The sequence below is a fragment of the Labeo rohita genome, chromosome 11, assembly GCF_022985175.1.
Source record: "Labeo rohita strain BAU-BD-2019 chromosome 11, IGBB_LRoh.1.0, whole genome shotgun sequence".
In the NCBI taxonomy this organism is placed as follows: Eukaryota; Metazoa; Chordata; class Actinopteri; order Cypriniformes; family Cyprinidae; genus Labeo; species Labeo rohita.
The window spans coordinates 20,809,761-20,829,700 of record NC_066879.1 but is presented as its reverse complement, the minus strand read 5'-3'; the positions used below and the strand labels follow the sequence as shown (position 1 = coordinate 20,829,700).

The 19,940-nt window shown below is 37.0% G+C and overlaps 1 protein-coding gene across 1 annotated transcript in view; it reads left to right on the top strand.

Annotated features, from left to right (window-relative positions):
* The window catches only part of diaph3 (diaphanous-related formin 3), a 352,867-nt gene that overhangs the window by 248,777 nt on the left and 84,150 nt on the right, over window positions 1–19,940 (top strand). The window contains exon 25 of the mRNA XM_051123390.1: window positions 10,649–10,784. Within this exon, the coding sequence (XP_050979347.1) occupies window positions 10,649–10,784 (136 nt within the window). The remainder of the gene's footprint in view (window positions 1–10,648; window positions 10,785–19,940) is intronic.

The window sequence follows — 19,940 nt, the reverse complement described above, 5'->3', positions numbered from 1 at the left end:
GCGAGGAGTTTAATCCCCTATTGACTAGGAGAGTGGGCGGAGTCTAATCAGACACATCGGGCTTGGCAGGAACCGAGCAGATTTGTAGAGAGAGTGCCTTCATCAGATTAGCAGGGTTATATGAGGTAGGCAGGCAGCTGTTTTGATCTATATTAAGGCATGTCTTATGAGAGCCCAAGCTTTGAGTTTAAAGTTTTCCAGGCATCAATCACTTGTAACAGCATTTTAGACTCTATCCCGACACACTTTGTTCAGCTCACATGGAGTCGTTTCTCACGGTGAACGCTGATTTAAATAGACTCAAAGAGATACAAGCGCAGAAGTTTGCAGAGACCGAGAAACTAAACGCAAACATTTTGCACATAGAAGCTCCCTTGTTCCTGCATTTTCCACCAGAATGCTTCCTGGGCCAAAGCTGCACACAAACAAACACTCTTGGAGTCTTTCTCATTCACTGTCTACGCATCGCAAATTGGAAGTTATGTTTATCTAATAAAATTTGCATAGCATTTCTAGATGTTTTATTTCAGATAAAAATGGAAAAGACACTGGAGTTGTTTTGCAACAACAAAAATAGAAACAAGCTGTCATCGGGTGCTTCTAGTGTCTTTGTTATATTGAGAGCGATGGTTTTGTTTCGCGTTAAAGGGATAGTTCCCCTAAAAATAAAAATTCTATCATTAACTATTTACCCTCATGTTGTTCCAAATCCATAAGACCTTTGTTTATCTTCAGAACACAAATTAAGATATTTGATGAAATCCGAGAGCTTTCTGACCCAGCAATGCAACTGACACGTTCAAGGCCTAGGAAGGTAGTTAGGACATTGTTAAAATAGTCCATGTGACATCAGTGGTTCAACCATAATGTTATGAAGCTACGAGAGTACTTTTTGGGCACAAAGAAAACAATTCTCATAACTTAAAGGGGTCATCGGATGGCCATTTTCCACAAGTTGATATGATTCTTTAGGGTCTTAATGAAAAGTCTATAATATAATTTGGTTAAAAATTCTCAATGGTTGTGTAAAAAAAAAAAACACTCTTCTTACAGGTTTTTCATACATCCTTCATACCCATTCTGGTCGAGGCTGCTTTAAATGCAAATGAGCTCTGCTCGCCCCGCCCCTCTCTTCTTTCTATGGAGAGACGAGCCTGTTTACTTTAGCCACATTTAGCCGCTAAACTTGCTAACTAGCACATTATTAGGAAAGGTGATCGTAAAAATTCATAAAAAAACACCTTATACTCACTTCTGCTGTAAGTGAAGCTTATGAGTGATTGATTCGCGCAAACATAGACGGATATATGTAAATTGGGAGGCGCATTCCCTTCACAAACAAACATAATCTACTGCTCAGATGTCGGGAGTAAATGACGACCACTATGTTCATTATTACATCCAGCAACACAACACCTCAATTGTTCCACTGCATGGATTTTTATCATTATAGGGTAGATTTGTACATACACTGCCAACACACATTAATGTTCAAACAACATGTAAAAGTGAACTTTGCATCCAATGACCCCTTTAAAGTAAAGAGGTATGATCCCCTGGTCTGATGTTAGTGTATCTAAAACAGCAGGTCTAATTTTGCTAATGACCTAGAACCATCATGTCATTTTCTACAGTGGAAACGCATTGACTAGGCCCAGATTATTCAGTGCATCCAGCGACGGCACCTTGTAAAGGAGTTTGTCAGAGAAGTTGATGGCTGGTGTTGTACAGTATGTCCAGAGAGAGCACGGCCCAGCAGTTAAAGTTCATCAGTAACGCTTTGTAATGGTGTGTGGGGGGCAGAGAGATGGATAGTGTATTCTGAGGAGTTTCCTCACCTCAGCTGTGTGTGGGATTCTCCCTTAACCCCTCATCAGTCATTTACACACACATACACGGATGCTGACTATGGCTAACAGCAAAGACTATGTGTGTGTGGGTAACCCTCATTCTCTCACACTCTCTTTCTCTCTCTCTCCCTAAACTCTCATCATCTTTATTTTGAGAGCGTGTGTGTGTGTATATGCGGATTTATAAGAATTTACGAGTCAGCTCCCTGCTGTTAACTTTTTAAAAGTCCAACTCAGTAATGGAAATTCTCATCATTTGCTCACCCTCATGCTGTTCCAAACCTGTATGAAAACTGTGATTTCTTCCATGGAAGACAAAAGGAAAATGTAGTGGAATGTACTGATAACTTAAAGGGATGGTTCACCCATAAATGAAAATTCTGTAATTAATTACTCAACCTCATGCCGTTCTAAACCCTCATGTCATTCCAAGATCTTTGTTCATATTCGGAACACAAATTAAGATATTTTTGATGAAATACGAGAGCTTTCTGAGCCTGCATAGACAGCAACGCAATGCTTTACCTATTTGAATAAGAATATACAGATGATGAACTAAAAAAGATGGATGCTCTATGTCAGAAAGCTCTTGGATTTCATCAAAAATATTTTAATTTGTAAGAACAAAGGTCTTATGGGTTTGGAACGACATGAGGATGAGTAATTAATGACAGAATTTTGGGTGAACTCTCCCTTTAAGAATATAAAAGTAGTTCCAACAATAGCTTTATGTGAGATACAAACTTAAATTTAAGTCATTATTCAATGAGAATCTATGCTTACTTTTTTTTTTTTTTTTAGGAAAAAGCCATTACAAAGGTAAAAAAAAAAATTCCCTTGTAAATCACTTTAAGGAGTCAAATATTGCCTCGTAATGGAAAGGCTAACTTAAACAATTTAGGAACACCTTCTAATCAATAATCAAAAAATCAGATAAAAAATTTGCCTTCCCATTACAAGGTGATATTTGACTCCTTAAAGTGATTTACAAGGGAATTTTGTTTTTACCTTTGTAATGGCTTTTTCCTAACTTTATTAAAAGAATGTAATCTTTTATGTCAAATTTTTAAATAAATAAATTAAAAAAAAAAAAATATATATATATATATATATATATATATTATTTTAACAAGAACAAGTAGAATGAGTTACCAATAAAATGAAATCAGAATTAACAAAATTAATTTGTACTACAGAAGAAGAGCACAAAAGTGGCTTGTGGGTGTATTTTCATTTGTTTAATGAGGCTCAGAGGCGGCATGAGTGCAGTCAAATTCATAAATTCATTTTGAGATTGTTTTAAATATAAAATTTTGAATATAAAAATATTAAATGGTTTAAATAACTAAAAAAGATACTTTAAAAAGGAAACAAGTCACTGATTTAATTACCGAATCATTCATTCATTTGATTTGTTCGAATGGCTGATTCATTCAGGAATAAAGCAAGTGACTCTTTATGAATGGGAATTTGAATCATTGACTCACTAGATTGGTTTAAACACGCACGTTCATTCACAAACCAAACACCACTGTGTTTAAATGGAGATGCGCAGCGGCTCAGTTGTGACTTGTTTCAAACTATTTTTGATGACGAAATAGAGCAAAATCAGGCAATAGTGTTGTAGTCAGACAATCTAAGTCATTTAATATTAACTTCTTGTTTGTTTAACTGTTGTATTAAATCAATACCTCATTTACAAACTCCCTTAAAAATCATTAAAAGCTGTCACTCAATGCAGTTCATCACGATCTCACAAAATTTCCATTATAATCAACAAAGTTCTCTACACTGCGCATTGAATCTCTTATTTACACTGTCTCTACACTGTGTTTATGAAAGGATTCATGAGATATGTCTGTGATGCATTACTCAATGTTGCAAAAGCACATAGAAACCTTTGAAGCTCCCCTCAGTGCAAACACAAATATGCTGATCGGGTCAGTCGCACTGGTGCTCCTAAATATTTTTTCATAGTTGCACACAGTAGTTTTTAGAGTGAACTATTCCTATAAGTGACAATAATCAGAATAGTCCTTCAGCAGTGTGGCTGGGAGATCCGCCTCTGCTGAGGCATATTGTGGCATCAGACACGGAAGCTGGGTCATGCCCCTGTATCTCCGATGCTCTCATAGCCAGCGGCAGCTTTATACACTGTGTGAAATCAACATGACTGGGAGTGACTGGGCCAACGGCTTTGATTCACATTCGATTTAATTCATCAGCGGTGTGTGGCGTACGTTAACAGTGATTGCTATTGATTTGGACTGAAGTTACACCTTTTCAGTATTTATTCACCATTGTGAGATTTACTTGTATCTCTAGCGGCGTATTGTACTGTATCCAAAAGAATCAATATCAGCACAATATAGTGCATCCTTTAAGACCTTGCAGACAATTGGAACGATCATCTCTACTTATTAAAAACAGGTTTTGTGACCTGTGTGTGTGTTACAATTCAACCTACAGTATGTGAGTAAATATAATCATAGTTCTTTAGAGAACGTCCATGTTTTTAATGCGTCCTTACTTTAGCAAACTGACCTTTTCCAGTAGTGTGATAATGAAGTGTGTAAAAGCACATAATAATGCCATTTAATGTGGAAACATACATTTCTTCTGTTGTGACGTTTCTCTAAGAGCCGTTCTTGTCGGCAAGTCGTCTATCATGGTGTTCAGCTGGGGATTAGACCAGCTCTTATGTTATTATTTTCTATTATGCTGCTGAATAGGCATAATGGAACATCCTCAGCCTTCTGCACATTTTCCACAGAGCTGTTATTGAACATCTAATAACTAGTTCACTCAGCGTTCAGGGTAGGCCCATCTGCTCCCAAACGCTGACTCACGCTGGAGCTGTCGTACGCCGAGGTGCTGTCGACTTAATCGTTGCGCCTGTTGACAATCTCTTACTCTAAACGGCTATCGATGCTTTACACGGTGGCCGCTGCACAAGAGGTTGCATTGACTTACCTGTCACAAGCGGTTCAGATGAGGCTACCGGTCACAAACGGAGCATGTTAGGTAACACCTCCTTCTGTGTAGTGCTTCGGAAGTGTTGAAACGGCATCTGTGCAATTCCACCGCATCACTTCCTGTGTGGAAAGCTTAGTTGCTGGCTCACAAACAAGCTTGGATGCGAATTATTTAATTGCCTCATTTGCTTTGTCAGTGAAGACTTTGACTATGTCAAATTGGATACTCGAGCACCACCAGAAAGTCAATAACTTCTAGCAAAATGTTTTGAAATGTGCAGGATTTGCATTTAACCAACATCAGTGATGACTAACAAGTCGCAAACAGTGAATTAGAAGTCTAAAAGTGTTGAAGGTAGGGCAGGGTCATTATGGATCCCCCTCTTGTATTAGTGTTGATATTGATGTCCGTGCTACCGAGCGTGAGGTCACGCACCGCTGCTTTTCATTCTCCCCTAATTCTAATGAAAGTGTTTAAAGCGCTCGGTGTGTGCGCGCAGTCACAGGCCTGTGGAGAGGAAAGCTGATTTAGCCCACCTTCCATCTCGCTATCCTCTTCCCCTCGTCAGGATTTACTGTGATCGCAGACTGTGGCCGTAATCCGCCGCATGCAATGGGGAATAAGCCTCGTTATCATGTGACTTATACCCTGTCCCGACCTGCCGTCAATAGTCATATTTCCTGCTCATTTAAGGGACTGCTGCAACTATGGATCTGCTGGAGATCCCCAAGTTTTTCCACAAGACAAATATTAGATATGATGGTTAAGTGTAAAAGGACACTAAAATGATGTGTATAGTGGAGGAGTATGTGAATAAGTAAATAAATATATATATATATATTATATAAAATTATATATATATATGGGTGGGCGATATGCTGGTAGACATGATTATCTGGTAACATTTGTAGTTTTTAACAATGTGGTTTTAAAACAAGTGATTTTTAAGCTGTTGAAATGCAATTAGCAGCGAAAGAGAACTCATTTTACTATATGCGCACACTGTCTGAGAGACTGTTTCTGAGACGCGCACATGGTAGATGGCGCTCATAAAGCGTGAGAGTATTGAGCAGTTATTTTTGCTGCTTCACAGGCCTTTAGAATCTTAGAATGTTAATTATTTTACCAAAATAAGAGGGAGCATGCAAAATGCATGTTATTGTTTATTTAGTACTGACCTTGAATAATATAGTTCAAATAAAAGATATTTGCATATAGTCAACAAGAGAAAATAATAGTTACATTTATAAAAATTACCCTGTTCAAAAATGTACATCCTCTGGAATCTTAAAACTGTTCTTTTTGAAGGTTGTTTATGAGTCTCTTATTTGTCCTGAACAGTTAAACTGCCTGCTGCTCTTCAAAAACTGTATGATTTTGAGGTCCATCTTTTCACACTGAGGACAACTGACTATTAAGCAACTATTACAGAAAGTTCAAATGCTCATTGATGCTCTAGAAGTAAAAGCCATGCAATAACAGCCGGGGGGTGAAAACTTTTGAAATTTGAAGATCCGTAAATTTAACTATCTTCTAACTATCTTTTAACCATGTAATTATCTTCTGTAGCCTCTGAAGGGCAGTACTAAATGAAAAAAATATATATATTTAGGTAACATAAGAAAAATGTACACATCTCCATTCTGTTCAAAAGTTTTCACCCCCGGCTCTTAATGCATGGTTTTTCCTTCTGGAGCATCAGTGAGCGTTATCCCTTTTTTTTTTTTTTTTTTTTTTTTTTTTTTTTTTTGGTAAAATAATTAACATTTTGCAGATTCTGAAAGGGGAGTGTAAACTTATGACCTCAAATGTACGCACACTTGTATGTGTCAAAATTCCTGTCTTTGCAATTATCCTAGTTTACAGTTATTTAGCTCTTAAGTGAAAGCAAACAGCTGAGAAGGAGAAAACAGTATGTCAGATCCAGGCAGCTCTTAAAGTGACAGCAGTCTAATATTCCTGCTGTCTATCATTCATGTTAATCAAGGAACAAAAGAGAGAAAATCTCTCACTGCTCTTGACTGAATCACTTTTGTAACTTAAATAAGGAGAAATATATATTTAATTACTCAGTGATTGTTTGTTTTTACATTTGATTATACAATGTATGTAGCATTTCTCATTTATTTGTTCTGCTGTAGGTTTTTTTTTTGTCCTATTGCTTGTGATTAGTTTCTAATTCTTATTTAATCGCTGACTACACTAGTAGTACACGCAAACAAATCATATATCCCTTTGCAAATGTGTGAGAAAAGAGTAAAGTTTTGAGCCTGGGATATGTGCACTACTTCTGTAAATACATTTAACTTCTTTAGAATCCAGAAATGCTGTACTCGTGCCTTTATTCAAATTATTGAATTATGAATTCAGGTCATTTTTATATCTCCATTTGCGTTGAACTCCCTCTCCCCACTCTTTCTCTCCCACTCTTTCTTTCTGCCTTTTCTCATTAAACCTGTTCGTCTTTTGCCTCTTACACCTTACCTTTGTGTAAGGTGTGCCACTGGCTCTTTTCCGCACACTTAGAAATACATCCATTATCTGGAAAAGGCTTTTAAGGCTGCGGAGAGAAAGAGAGCTGAAGAAAGAGGCATATGAAGTGTTAGGACAAGGTGACTGCTCTAATGATGTTTCTTTCTGATAGCTTGGTCTGATTGCCTGAGTGTTCTTACACCTAGAAAAGTAGCCCTCATCAAACCAAAAGAGGAGTTATAGATTTCTAACAACCCTCTTCAACCGCTAATGGTCCAAAAAGAAAAGAAAGCCAGCAAGGAGGGGAAATTTTGCTCTGTTCTTGCCCCCCAGATTTTCTCGAAGATGTCTGAAGTGCTCAGAACATTGTCAGAACCTGGGAATAAAATGCCTTAGTTAATAAGAGGTCTCTTGATGACACAATTTTCTCCACTTAACACTTTTTTCTTCCAGTTTGTACATCTTTCTTTCTTTCTTTCTTTCTTCCTTCCTTCGACTATATTTTTACTATTGCTGTTTTTATAATCAGAATTCTCTCTGTGCAGCACATTTTCTCCAACATGTTAATGTTGTTCTGTTAATTAATTAGGTAATATATGGTGCTACTATTTCATTAATTAAACTTATTTATATCAGGCAACTTTTCTGTGAATATTTTGATCCCAAGAGAGAAAATAAATGATGTTGTAACTGTCAGTGACTGAAGACTTTGCTGGGTTGTGTAAGTCTGCTTGTAGAGGTTGTTTAACTTTTATAATTTTCTACTTTTGGGAATTTTAATGATGTTATTGAATATGCAAAATTGCGTTTTATATACAGTTGTTCAATTGAATATATTTTGTAACTAATTATGATTTCAAATGCGACCAACAAGTTATTCATTAGATTGTGTTTACAAATGTTAACTTATCAGTTAATGCATTCATGTTATTTTTAATCACTTGCTAATATGCAAGTTTGCAAAATTAAAACACAAGTAAGCCTTCAAGAGCTCTTTAGTGACACGGTTTCAGTAGAGTAGCCATAACAAAAAAAAAAAAGTGATGTATTAGTTAAAACGACAACTGAATTACACATATTTCACATAATTTTGACGCTGACTCACTTCCAGAACAAAAATTTACAGATAATTTATTCACCCCCTTGTCATCCAAGATGTTCATGTCTGTCTTTCTTCAGTCTTAAAGAAATAGTTTTTTTTTGAGGAAAATATTTCAGGATTTCTATTCCTATAATGGACTTCTATGGTGCCCACCAATCTGAACTTCAAAAATGCAGTTTAAATGCAGCTTTAAAGGCGAAACGGTCATTTATTTTCTAAAAAAAAAAATTACAATTTATATACTTTTTAACCTCAAATTGCTCTGCATGTACTCTGTGTATTACGTTTTTTTTTTTTTAGGAAAACATTTCAGGATTTCTACTCCTATAGTGGACTTCTATGGTGCCCACAAGTTTGAACTTCAAAAATGCAGTTTAAATGCAGCTTTAAAGGGGAAACAATCATTTATTTTCTAAAAAACAATTACGATTTATGTACTCTTTAACCTCAAATTGCTTTGCATGTACTCTGTGTATTTTAGTTCGAGACAGTTAAGGTATGTCGAAAAACTCCCATCTCATTTTCTCCTCCAACTTCAAAATCATCCTACATACTAACAGCTAGATAAGACCCTTATTCTTCAGCTGGGTTTGTGTAGAGCCCTTTAAAGTTGCATTAAAACTGCATTTTGGAAGTTCAAACTCACAGGCACCATAGAAGTCCACTATATGAAGAGAAATTCTGGAATGTTTTCCTCAAAAAACATCATTTTTTTACAACTGAAGAAAGAAAGACATGAACATATTTGATGACAAGGGGGTGAGTAAATTATCAGAGTAAATTTTTGTTCTGGAAGTGAACTTCTCCTTTAATATGGTTTTAGCTAGCTTAAGCAACAAGTCATTTAGGATAGGTCAGTCAGGCATTTTGTTAGAAAAAGGAAAGGACGTGATGTGCCTTGCTCAAGGGCACCTCAGTCGTGATATTGAAGGTGGAAGAGAGCTCTGTATTCACTCCCCCCCACCTACAATCCTTGCCAGAACAGAAACTCAAACCCGCGAACTTTGTGTTACAAGTCTGATTCTCTAACCATTAGGCCACGACTGCCCTAAGCATTTTTGGTTGCTGTGGGAAATGGCTGTCTTGTCCATGTGACTGACACCACGAACTCTTTGAAGTATCCAGCCATTTTGGCGAAGAGTGTGATGCTTCAGTGTGTAAATTGAAGCTTGGCTATCATTGTACTTTCCAGCAAAGACAATGATCCGGAGCATGCATCCAAGTCTACCAGCGCTTGGTTCAGGGATGGGTCTTGGAATGTCCTTGAGTGGCCATCTCAGCCCCCGGATTTAAATCCCATTGAAAATCTTTGATGGGATTTGAAACAAGCGGTGGCAGCACAGAAAGCACAAAATGTCAGTGAGCTGGAAGCTTTTCACATGAGCAGTAGGCTAAGAGTCCAATAGAGAGGTGTCGGGATCCTCTGAACACTTGCCAGAAGCATTTATTGGAGGTTATAAAGGGTAAAGAATGCTCTGCAAATACTTTTTGACTCTTGGGGTTGAATAGTTTTGCACATGGACGTTTGTAGAGATTCAACCATCTATTCAAATGTCTATTTATAGAATGTTTACTGAGGATTGGTGCCACTTAGTTTTATTCACATCACCAGGATGACTTGTAGGTCAGGGGGTTAATGATTTTGATTGCAACTAAGATTCAATTTGAGCGTATAACTGGCAGCTGAGCTAAAATTCAGACATATAAAAAATACTTTGCTTCAACAGTTAGAAATTCTGAAATGGCTGGTTTCACGCCCATTCAATTTTCTAAGCTTATTAGCATGACTTGCACAATATTGCCAAAGCATCAAAAAGTTCACCCAAAAATGACAATTCTGTCATTAATTACTCACCTTCATATTGTTCCAAAACTGCAAGACCTTCATCCGAGAGCTTTCTGACCTGTTCAAGGGCGGAAAAAAAGGACAGTAGTAAGGACATCGATAAAAGAGTCCATGTGACATCAATGGTTAAACCGTAATGCTGTGAAGCTGCGAGTATGCTTTTTGTGCGCAAAGAACACAAAAACGAAGACTTTATTCAACAATGTCTTTTCTTCCGTGTCAGTCAGAACGTTGCATGTATACAAGCTTTATTAATTTATACGTTTAGAATTTTGTACTTGCATAATGTTTTACTTTAGAACCTAAAAAACTGAAGTGTCACCACTAAACACTGAACATTTGCTTCAGACTTTCCTTGTTTCCTCAATAGTCTACTCTATCTCTGTCTTTTTTTCTCTCCAGCAAGCAGTGAAGGAGAACGCAAGGAGAAGAGAGGCGGAGGAGAAGCAGAGGAAAGCGAGGATAGCCAAAGAGAAGGCGGAACGAGAGAAGCAGGAGCGGCAGATGAAGAAAAAGAGACTGCTGGAGGTCAACACAGGTGAGATGTTTATCAGTCACTCACCGAAAGTTTTCACGAGAGCAAGCTTTAGAAAAATCACCTTTGAAGATGGATGAAACGAGTCCCTGCACACGTTCCTAGGAGCTTGTTTTAAACCGACAGAAGAGAGAGACAAGCAAGAGCGTATGTGTGTCCTTTTTGTCAATCTGTTACCATGTGAACAGCCCGTCTCTGTTATAATACCACACGCGAGGTAAAAATTCTGATTTTGAGGACGTTGCTTTGTAACGACTTTCAGTTCTGAATCAGGCCAATCTGCATTTACACACTTCCTATAATGTTTACACGCTATTTGAGTGAGCATCAGCATCGTAATGATACGACACAATTCGTGATGATATTAAAGTTGTGATTGGATTACAAACAGGTTCTGTGCACTCGTGAGACACACATGAAATGAGTTTGCTGTAATATATGTTGCCACTCGTACTAGCCTCCTGCTGTTTGAGGAATGTGTGTTGAGGATGTACACACACACACAGCGGGCTCCCAGTGTTCACTGGGATGAGTTTTGTGTCCGTGTCGGGTGTCACGCTGAGTCAATACAACAGAAGCAGCCTGCAGTGTGTTCTTCATGCACTTAATACATACAAAAACACACAAATGATAATATGGAGTGTGGCGTGATGAGTAGTCAGTAGTGAAAGTAGTGTTGGGTTGGCAGGACTTGGCAAAACTTAAATGGCAAACTCTGTGGCAAGAATAAGGGAAGTCAAAAGTTTACATACATCTTGCAAAATGTTAATTATTTTATCAAAATAAAAGAGATTATACAAAATGCATGTTATTGTTTATTTAGTACTGACCTGAATAAGATATTTTACATAAAAGATGTTTACATATTGTCCACAAGACAATCAGAGTAAATTTAACTTTAGTCTTCTGGGAAACATGTAAGTAGCTTCTGAAGGGCAGTACTAAATGAAAAAATATCAAATTTAGGCAAAATAAGAGAAATGTACACGTCTTCATTCTGTTCAAAAGTTTTCACCCCCAGCTCTTAATGCATCGTTTTTTCCTTCTGGGGCATCAGTGAGCGTTTGAACCTTCTGTAATAGTTGCATATGAGTCCCTCAGTCAGGCTTGCCAGGTTTTCACAACAAAACCCACCCACTGACTACTCCAAACTAGCCCAAGCGTGTTTTGGAAGGGTCACCTGTAAAAATCGCATTCCGGGGGGGTAAAGCATACGTTTTTTGGCGGGGTTTTCCTGGTACAGTTCGCATCCCAGGGGCTAAATACTGCCCTCAGTTGTCCTCAGTGTGAAAAAATGGATCTCAAATTTATACAGTCATTGTTGGAAAGGGTTCAAATACACAAGAATGCTGGAGAACCAAATAATATGTGGGACCTGTAGGATTTTTCTGATGAAGAATAGGCAGTTTAACTGTTCAGGACAAACAAGGGACTCATGAACAACTATCACTAAACAAAAAAACACAGCTGTGGATCATTCAGGTAACAACACAGTATTAATAATCAAGTATATGTAAACTTTTGAATGGGGTCATTGTTATAAATTTATGTAAACTTTTGACTTCAACTGTATTAAAGTAGTATTCTGCTGTTTTGGAGACTTTTAATGTGAACATTTTAAAGTGACTCACAAATTATAGATTGATATCTAACATCAGCCAATATATATTGACTGTGTTGGTTTTAAAATGTCAATAATCCCCCAAATGAAACCAGCAAATCTTAGCGATCACTAAGGCCAGTGCTTCAAAAGGTCAGTGGGTCAAAATTGGAATTGTCTTAACTTTAAACAGCACTTCACCACAGCACCACAGTCCATTGAGGAACATTGACTTGAGACACGTGAAAGTGTTGACTATTAGGAGATGCATATGACAAGTCTGTGTTGCGGTGGGAGAGATCTTTTTTTTTTTGTATCTGTTTAAAAGCATAATCCTCAGTAGAGTTGAATAAGTCAAGGTTTTTTAAAGGACAGTCACTGAAGCTCATCTGATTCCGCTTGGTTTTGTTTCATTCAGTCTTTCTTTTTTTTAACTCTCTTGAAGGACTGCTGTCCTTCACTTTCATTTAAAACAAATCTCAGTGTTTAAGTCTCTAGAGCAGGTCCCTAATAAACCTTTTTAGGTTAATGTGGATTTCATTAGACGTCTCATGACGCAGTCATTCAAAATCAAAGTGCTTCTATTTCAGCTTGATGAGACTCTTCTACGTTGACTGACAACATGTCACCGCTGTCTTTGCTCAACAGGGGGCACTGCACACTGTCTGGGCAGTCAGTGTCTGACTTATTATATTTGGATGGATTCAAGTCAGAGACAGAGTTTCAACCCTCTGCTTAACTCACTTGCTTCTCTGATTATATTCTCCGAAAATACTTTCTTCTTTGTCTTAGTCTTCTTTTTCTAGAATAGTCTCTCCATTGTAATGTTATGCATCTCTGAGCATAACTTTGTCTGAAATGAAGAAGGTTTCTTCTCTTTTTGGGTCCAAGTACACTTCATTCGGCTACTGAACGCATTGTATTTCTTCATTTAGCTTTTTTTGAGATTCCTTTCTCTTTCATTGTAAACTTCACTGCAGTTTTAATGAAGAATACGGTTTGTCCTGGCCTGGAAAATGAGGTCTTGTTTGTGCATATTACTCACTCCAGCTTTCTTACTGTTCATCAGATCCTTTGTTTACTGACCCAATTATATCAGCATTACCAGAAAAAAAACAGGCAACATTTTTATATATATATATATATATACATATTAGCAGCAAATCAGCATGTCAGAATGATTTCTGAAGGATCATGTGACATCGCAGACTGGACTAATAGCTCCTGAAAAATTGACTTTGTCATCACAGGAATAAATTACATTTTAAAATACGTTCAATAGAAACCAGTTATGTTAGATTGCAATAACATTTCAAAACATTAGTTTTTACTAGGGCTGTCAAACGATTAATCACATTAATCACACAAAATAAAAGTTTAAGTTTGCCTAATATATGTGTAATTATTATGTCTTTATAAACACAAACACATTCATTTATATATTTAAGAAATATTTACAAGTATATGTATTTATTAACATTTTTATGTAATTTATATTACGTATAAAAAAAATATTTTGTATAAAAATAACATTTCTCTTAAATATGTTAATTTGTGTGTACTTGTATATACATAATAATTACACAGAGTACACATACATTAGGTGAACGCAAACTTTTTTGTATGCGATTAATCATGATTAATAAATACATATACATACATACACACATATATATACACACACACACATATATATATATATATATGTGTGTGTGTGTGTGTGTGTGTGTGTGTGTGTGTGTGTGTGTGTATATATGTGTATATATATCTATATATATGTGTGTGTGTGTGTGTGTATGTGTGTATATATATATATATATATATATATAAAATTAATTTTTTATTTATGTTTTTGAAAAATTTGAAATAATTTTTCAAAAGCATAAATAAAAAATCTTAACAACCCCAAACTTTGTTGTTGTATTTTTATACATTATTATTTGCCATTCTTCTAACGTTTAGTTGAAAACCTTGCATATTTGTGATCCGTTTTGTACAATGGCTATTTGGTTGTCATAATGAGAAATGAAAAATCGCAATTTGAAGCCATGTCAGAGCAAATACATGCGTTTCAAGACTTCGGCTGTTGGCAGAAAGCTGAAAAAATATTAAGATACTGAGTTTTTTGAGTTCTATATTGCCCACCCTCATTTCTAAAGTACCCTGGTGGTACTTCCTCCCCTATTTGTGTCTACTCTCTCTATCTCTCTTTTCTCATCCTTTCATCATCAATCAAATACCAGCAGTGTCCTCCTACAAGGACTGACTCCTCCACGCCAGAGCATGCAGGCTCTTATAGTGTAGGACCAATCTCTGTCTCTCTTTCTTTTTCTCTCCATCTTTCCACTTGCGCTCCATGTTGAGTGGCTGAGCCACAGGTGGAGGAGTGTGTGCTGATTCGGATAGAAAAAGAGAGAGATACATGAGGTGGAGAGCGTGTAAATGAGCGAGTTAGTGTGTGTGTGTTGAGCAGGCTCTGGCAGTCTCCCAACTGGTCTGAGTGTGTATAAACGTAGTTCTTTCAGGAGGCCTCAGGTGTCTCTTCAGCTAATACCGCTTCCTGTCCAGTCAAGCAGTGTGATTGCTCTCTCTTGTCCACAGATGCTGAGCCTCAGAGCAGCCGCTCTTGCCCTGCAGCTCCCTAGTGCGTGCTAATCAGTGTTATCATAAAAATTAGCACGGGATAGTCCAGAGCCAAAGAAGTGCAGACATTTTTACTCCAAGTAAGAAAGCTCTGTTTGCTGCAATAGTCAGTGTTTTTGATCAGGCAGCCTCTCAGATGGCTAACCGCTACCTGCCATATGTAATTGCATCAGTGTGCTGTTTTCCAGCGGTGTTTTGTTATTGCGGCCCTGTTGTCGTAAACGCCATCACTTACTCCGACACTCCAAGTCTGGCCTTTCTCGTCAGTGCGACGTGTGCGGGAAACACAAAACGTACACACCTAGCAGTCCTGCCATTTTTCTCATTTTACTCATTTTGTAGCATGCATTACACAGATCTAATTTGCCCGTCAGTGTAGTTAGCATGCGTGTGTTCATAAAGTCATTGCTTAGTGCCTGAGTGGTTAAGTTTATATTGTCTCTCTTAGCAGCATGAAAAACATAGCTGCTGTTAGGTTCTAGAATAAATTAAACAAAGTGAGTAACATGACAATACTGGAGTGTGTCAGTAAACACATTATAATCACTGAAGCTGTTACTGATTGCAGGTTTAGACAGTTTCACTGCAGTTCTGTGCAAGCTCCTGTTGTAAACAAAGCTCTTTACACTACAGTGCATGGGTGTTTTCTTCAGGAGATGTTCACTTCCAAAACAAAGATTTACAGATAATTTACTCGCCCCTTTGTCATCCAAGATGTTCGTGTCTGTCTTTCTCAGTCATAAAGAAAATATGTTTTTTGAGGAAATCATTACAGAATTTTTCTCCATATAGTGGACTTCTATGTTGCCTGTGAGTTTGAACTTCCAAAATGCAGCTTCAAAGGGCTCTAAATGATCCCTTGAATGAGAAGGGTCTTATCTAGCGAAATGATTGGTTATTTACTAAAAAAATGTGCAATTTATATACTTTTTAACCTCAAACGCTCATCTTGACTATTCAAAATAAGGAACATGCGAACTCTGTATAATCCAGGTGAGTACAGTTAGGGTAGGTCGAAAAAAAAATCCTGTCTCTTTTTCTACACCAACTTTAAAAATGTCCTACATCGCTGCATTTCCAAGTACCGACCCAGTGTTTACAAAGTGATGTAAAACAGTGATGTAGGATGATTTTGAAATTGGAGGAGAAAATGAGATGGGTGTTTTTTGACCTACTTTAACTGTACTGACCCAGATTACACAAAGTTCGCATGCGCATCAAAGAGAATAGACAAGACGAACGTTTCAGGTTAATAAGTATATAAATTGTAATTTTTTTGGAAAATAATGGAATGTTTCGCTAGATAGGACCCTTCTTCCTCGGCTGGGATCATTTAGAGCCCTTTAAAGCTGCATTTAAACTACATTTTGAAAGTTCTATGGAATATTTTTTCTCAAGAAACACAATTTCTTTACGACAAGTATCTGTACATTTCTGGATATGAACTTCTTCTTTAAGCATGTTTTATATTCTGAAGTTTATTGTTGGTGAGATTTTTTTTTCAGTAACACTTTACAGTAAGGTGTCATTTGTTAACATTAGTTAATGTATTAACTAACATAAACGAACAATGAACAATACATTTATTACACTAATCTTCGTTAATGTTAATGAAAATGCAATTGTTTACAGTAGTTCACTGTACATTAACTAATGTTAATAAACACAACTTGTGATTTTAATAACGCATTAGTAAATGCTGAAATAGATTAGTAAGTAAAAACAGTAATTTGTGAAATGTTAATTTTTTTTATATTGTAGTTTTTAAGTTGTAATATATTTTAAAAAATGAATTTAATGAAATTACATTTTTGCAGCCATTGCTCCAGTTTTCAGTGTCACATAATTCTTGAGAAAGCTATTTAACCTTGATGGTCAAGAAACATTTCTTTCTATTATCAGTGTTAAAAAGGACTACGTAATATTTTTCAGGAAACTGCTCATTTTTTTTCAGGGTTCCTCGATAGATAGAAAGTTCAAAAGAACAGCATTTATAATAGAAACCTCTTTAATAATTTAAACATCTTTCGATCGGTTTAATGCATCCTTGCTTAATAAAATTATTTCTTACAAAAAAATAAAATAAAATGAAATAAATAATAAAAAAAAACTTCCTGACCCCAAACTTTTGAACAGTATTGTATAAAATATTAGATTTTATAGATTATTGTTTTATGTGATATTAAATATTGTGTATGTAGTATAAATAGCATGCTAGCTAGAAATAAGTCAAATATAAGTCAGATGTTTTATTCTAATAATGCAATTTCCATCACAGAATGCTACTTAACATATGATTTTGACGTGATGAAAATTACATTATGCTGAGAATTTGTTTTATTATTAGAAAAAAGACAGAACTGTTCTGTGATGTGTATTTGGGCACAAAAAAAATAAAATACGGTAACACTTTACTTAAAGTGTTTATGTATAATGCATTATAAAGTTTTATTAAAGGGTATAATGGATTATAATTATTCATAATGTTCGTTGCAATACATTGTTTCTTGTCGTAAAGAAATATAACCGAATTTAAAATGCATAGTGTAGCGATGAATTGATAAGTGTTATAATGTATTAGCTGTGGTTATAATTATTTGACATTGTACAGTACAATGCATTACAAGGCATAATTAATACATTAAAACATTATACATTAAGGCTTTAATTAAAGTGTTACCAAAAAAGTTACATATTTTTAAAAGTATCTATAGTTCATACAGAATTTAAAACTTGATAACTGACTGGCCATGCATTTATGCTTACAGTAGACTGTGATTGGTTACAACCATCATCTGTTGCAAAATAGAATATTTAAGGGTTGTTCCAAAAGGAACACTGTTCCCAATTAGTTAATTCCTGCAGTTATTTTTTGATTAATTGTGCAGCCCTAAGTGGAAAGGAAAATACTGTTTTTTTTTTAGCACTCGTCCTGGCTCAGGTGCAGCAGGAGCCGCAGACAGAGGGGCGACATCAAAGAGCTTCTCAGAGAATGTCGCCTTCAAAGAGAGACCATCCTCTGCTTCCTCTTCCCCCCGTCTGCTTTCTATCACAAATCTCTTTCACACCAATTAGTTTCTAATCATGTTCCTCTTTATCTCTCTTTTCTTTGCTGCACTCAGAGCTCTGATGTGACACGCGTGTGCCGGCAGCGAGTGTGTGTGTGTGTGTGTGTGTGTGTGTGTGTGTGTGTGTGTGTGTGTGTGTGTGTGTATGCGCGTGCAGCTCTTTAACACACGGGGCTGCACTAAGCGCAGTGTGTGCACTGCTTTGGAAAAGAGAACGAGTGGCTGGTTTTTATTCAAAAATAATAACAATTCTCCCTCTCTCTTTCTTTATCTCTCACTCACAGTTTTTGATGATGTCTGTCTCCCGTCTGAAGTCAGACAGCACAAATAGGCTCTTTTGTGTTTCCAGGTTACCGTTGCCACTTCTCCTGTTTGTCTCCACGGAGACTGTCAATTAAAGCGCCGTGGTAATCCGAACCGCCCCGGTGAGAGAGGCGACGCTCTGTACGTGTTAGGGTTAGCGTAAGCGGGCCGCTCTTTGGTGGGTGGTAGGATGTGAGACAGAGAAAAAATATAATAAATTGGTTTGGCACTGTTAGCAGGAGAGGAAGCTGTGCACTAGTTTCCTCTGAAATGTTTTGGAGCCACACACACACACTGAGAGAGCGATGATTCAAGACCAGACCGGAGGAGTAGAGGGAACTAAATGAACATGTTTTCAGAGAGAGGGAGGGTCTCTGTGCTTGTTGAAAGCAACAGACCAGACATCTAACAGAATTAGGCCACATATCCATAGACGGGGAGCAAACGCAGTGCTCTTCCTAATTCCAGCAAGCGCTGTAAAAGCCCAGCGTTCCGGCTACTCTGTCCCAGATATCGGCTTTTCCTCTAGGAGGAAGCCACAGGGGGGCTCCCAGCTCCCTGGAGCTCAGAAATGAGCTGATGAAACCGACTCTGAACCCTGCAGCCTATGGAAAGGAGTGTATACTTAAACAGACGGATGCGATGAAAGCTAAGCGAAAAATTTAAAAAGAAATCAAGCCTCACGGAGAGACTAGAATTTAACAAGCCTTCGAAGAATTTCACTCAGCATGTGCGCAGGTATAAGTAATTAATCTCTCCTGTTCTCGCTGTTCAACCTCCACTTTCATATCCATTAAAGGGTTAGTTCATCCAAAAATGAAAATTAGCCCAGAATTTACTCACCCTCCAGGCATCCTAGGTGTATATGACTTTCTTCTTTCAGATGCATCCAGTCGGATTTATATTAAAAATCATCCTAGCATTTTCAAGCTTTATCATTGTATGGGCAGGTGTTTCTCCTCATCAGTCCAAAACAAGTCCAATAAAGTGCATCCACCCATAATAAAAAGTGCCTCACACAGCTCTGGGGGGTGAATAAAGGCCTCCTGTAGTGAATCGACGCATTTTTGTAAGAAAAATATCATAAAACATGAGAATCACTTTCCAGGCGGATGACGTAATACGTCAACGTTGCGCATGTGCCACACAGAAATGATAAATGCAAACATGCAGTGGAGAGATATAAACAAAACAACGGTCATGAATTATTCGTTCAAAACGAATATGCATGCTATGCTTTATGCCTTTTATGCCTTTATTCACCCCCTGGAGTCGGGTGAGGCACTTTTTATTGTGAATGGATGCACTTTATTGGACTTGTTTTGGACTGATGAAGAGAAACACCTGCCTATGCAATAATAAAGCTTGGAAATACCAGGATAATTTTTCAGGATAATTTAACTCAGATTGGATTTGTCTGGAAGAATGAAGTCATATACACCTAGTATGTCTGGAAGGTGAGTAAATGTTAATTTTTCATTTTTGGGTGAACTAACCCTTTAATATAAAGCTATTTAAACAGGATTTTAGACCAATGAGATTTCT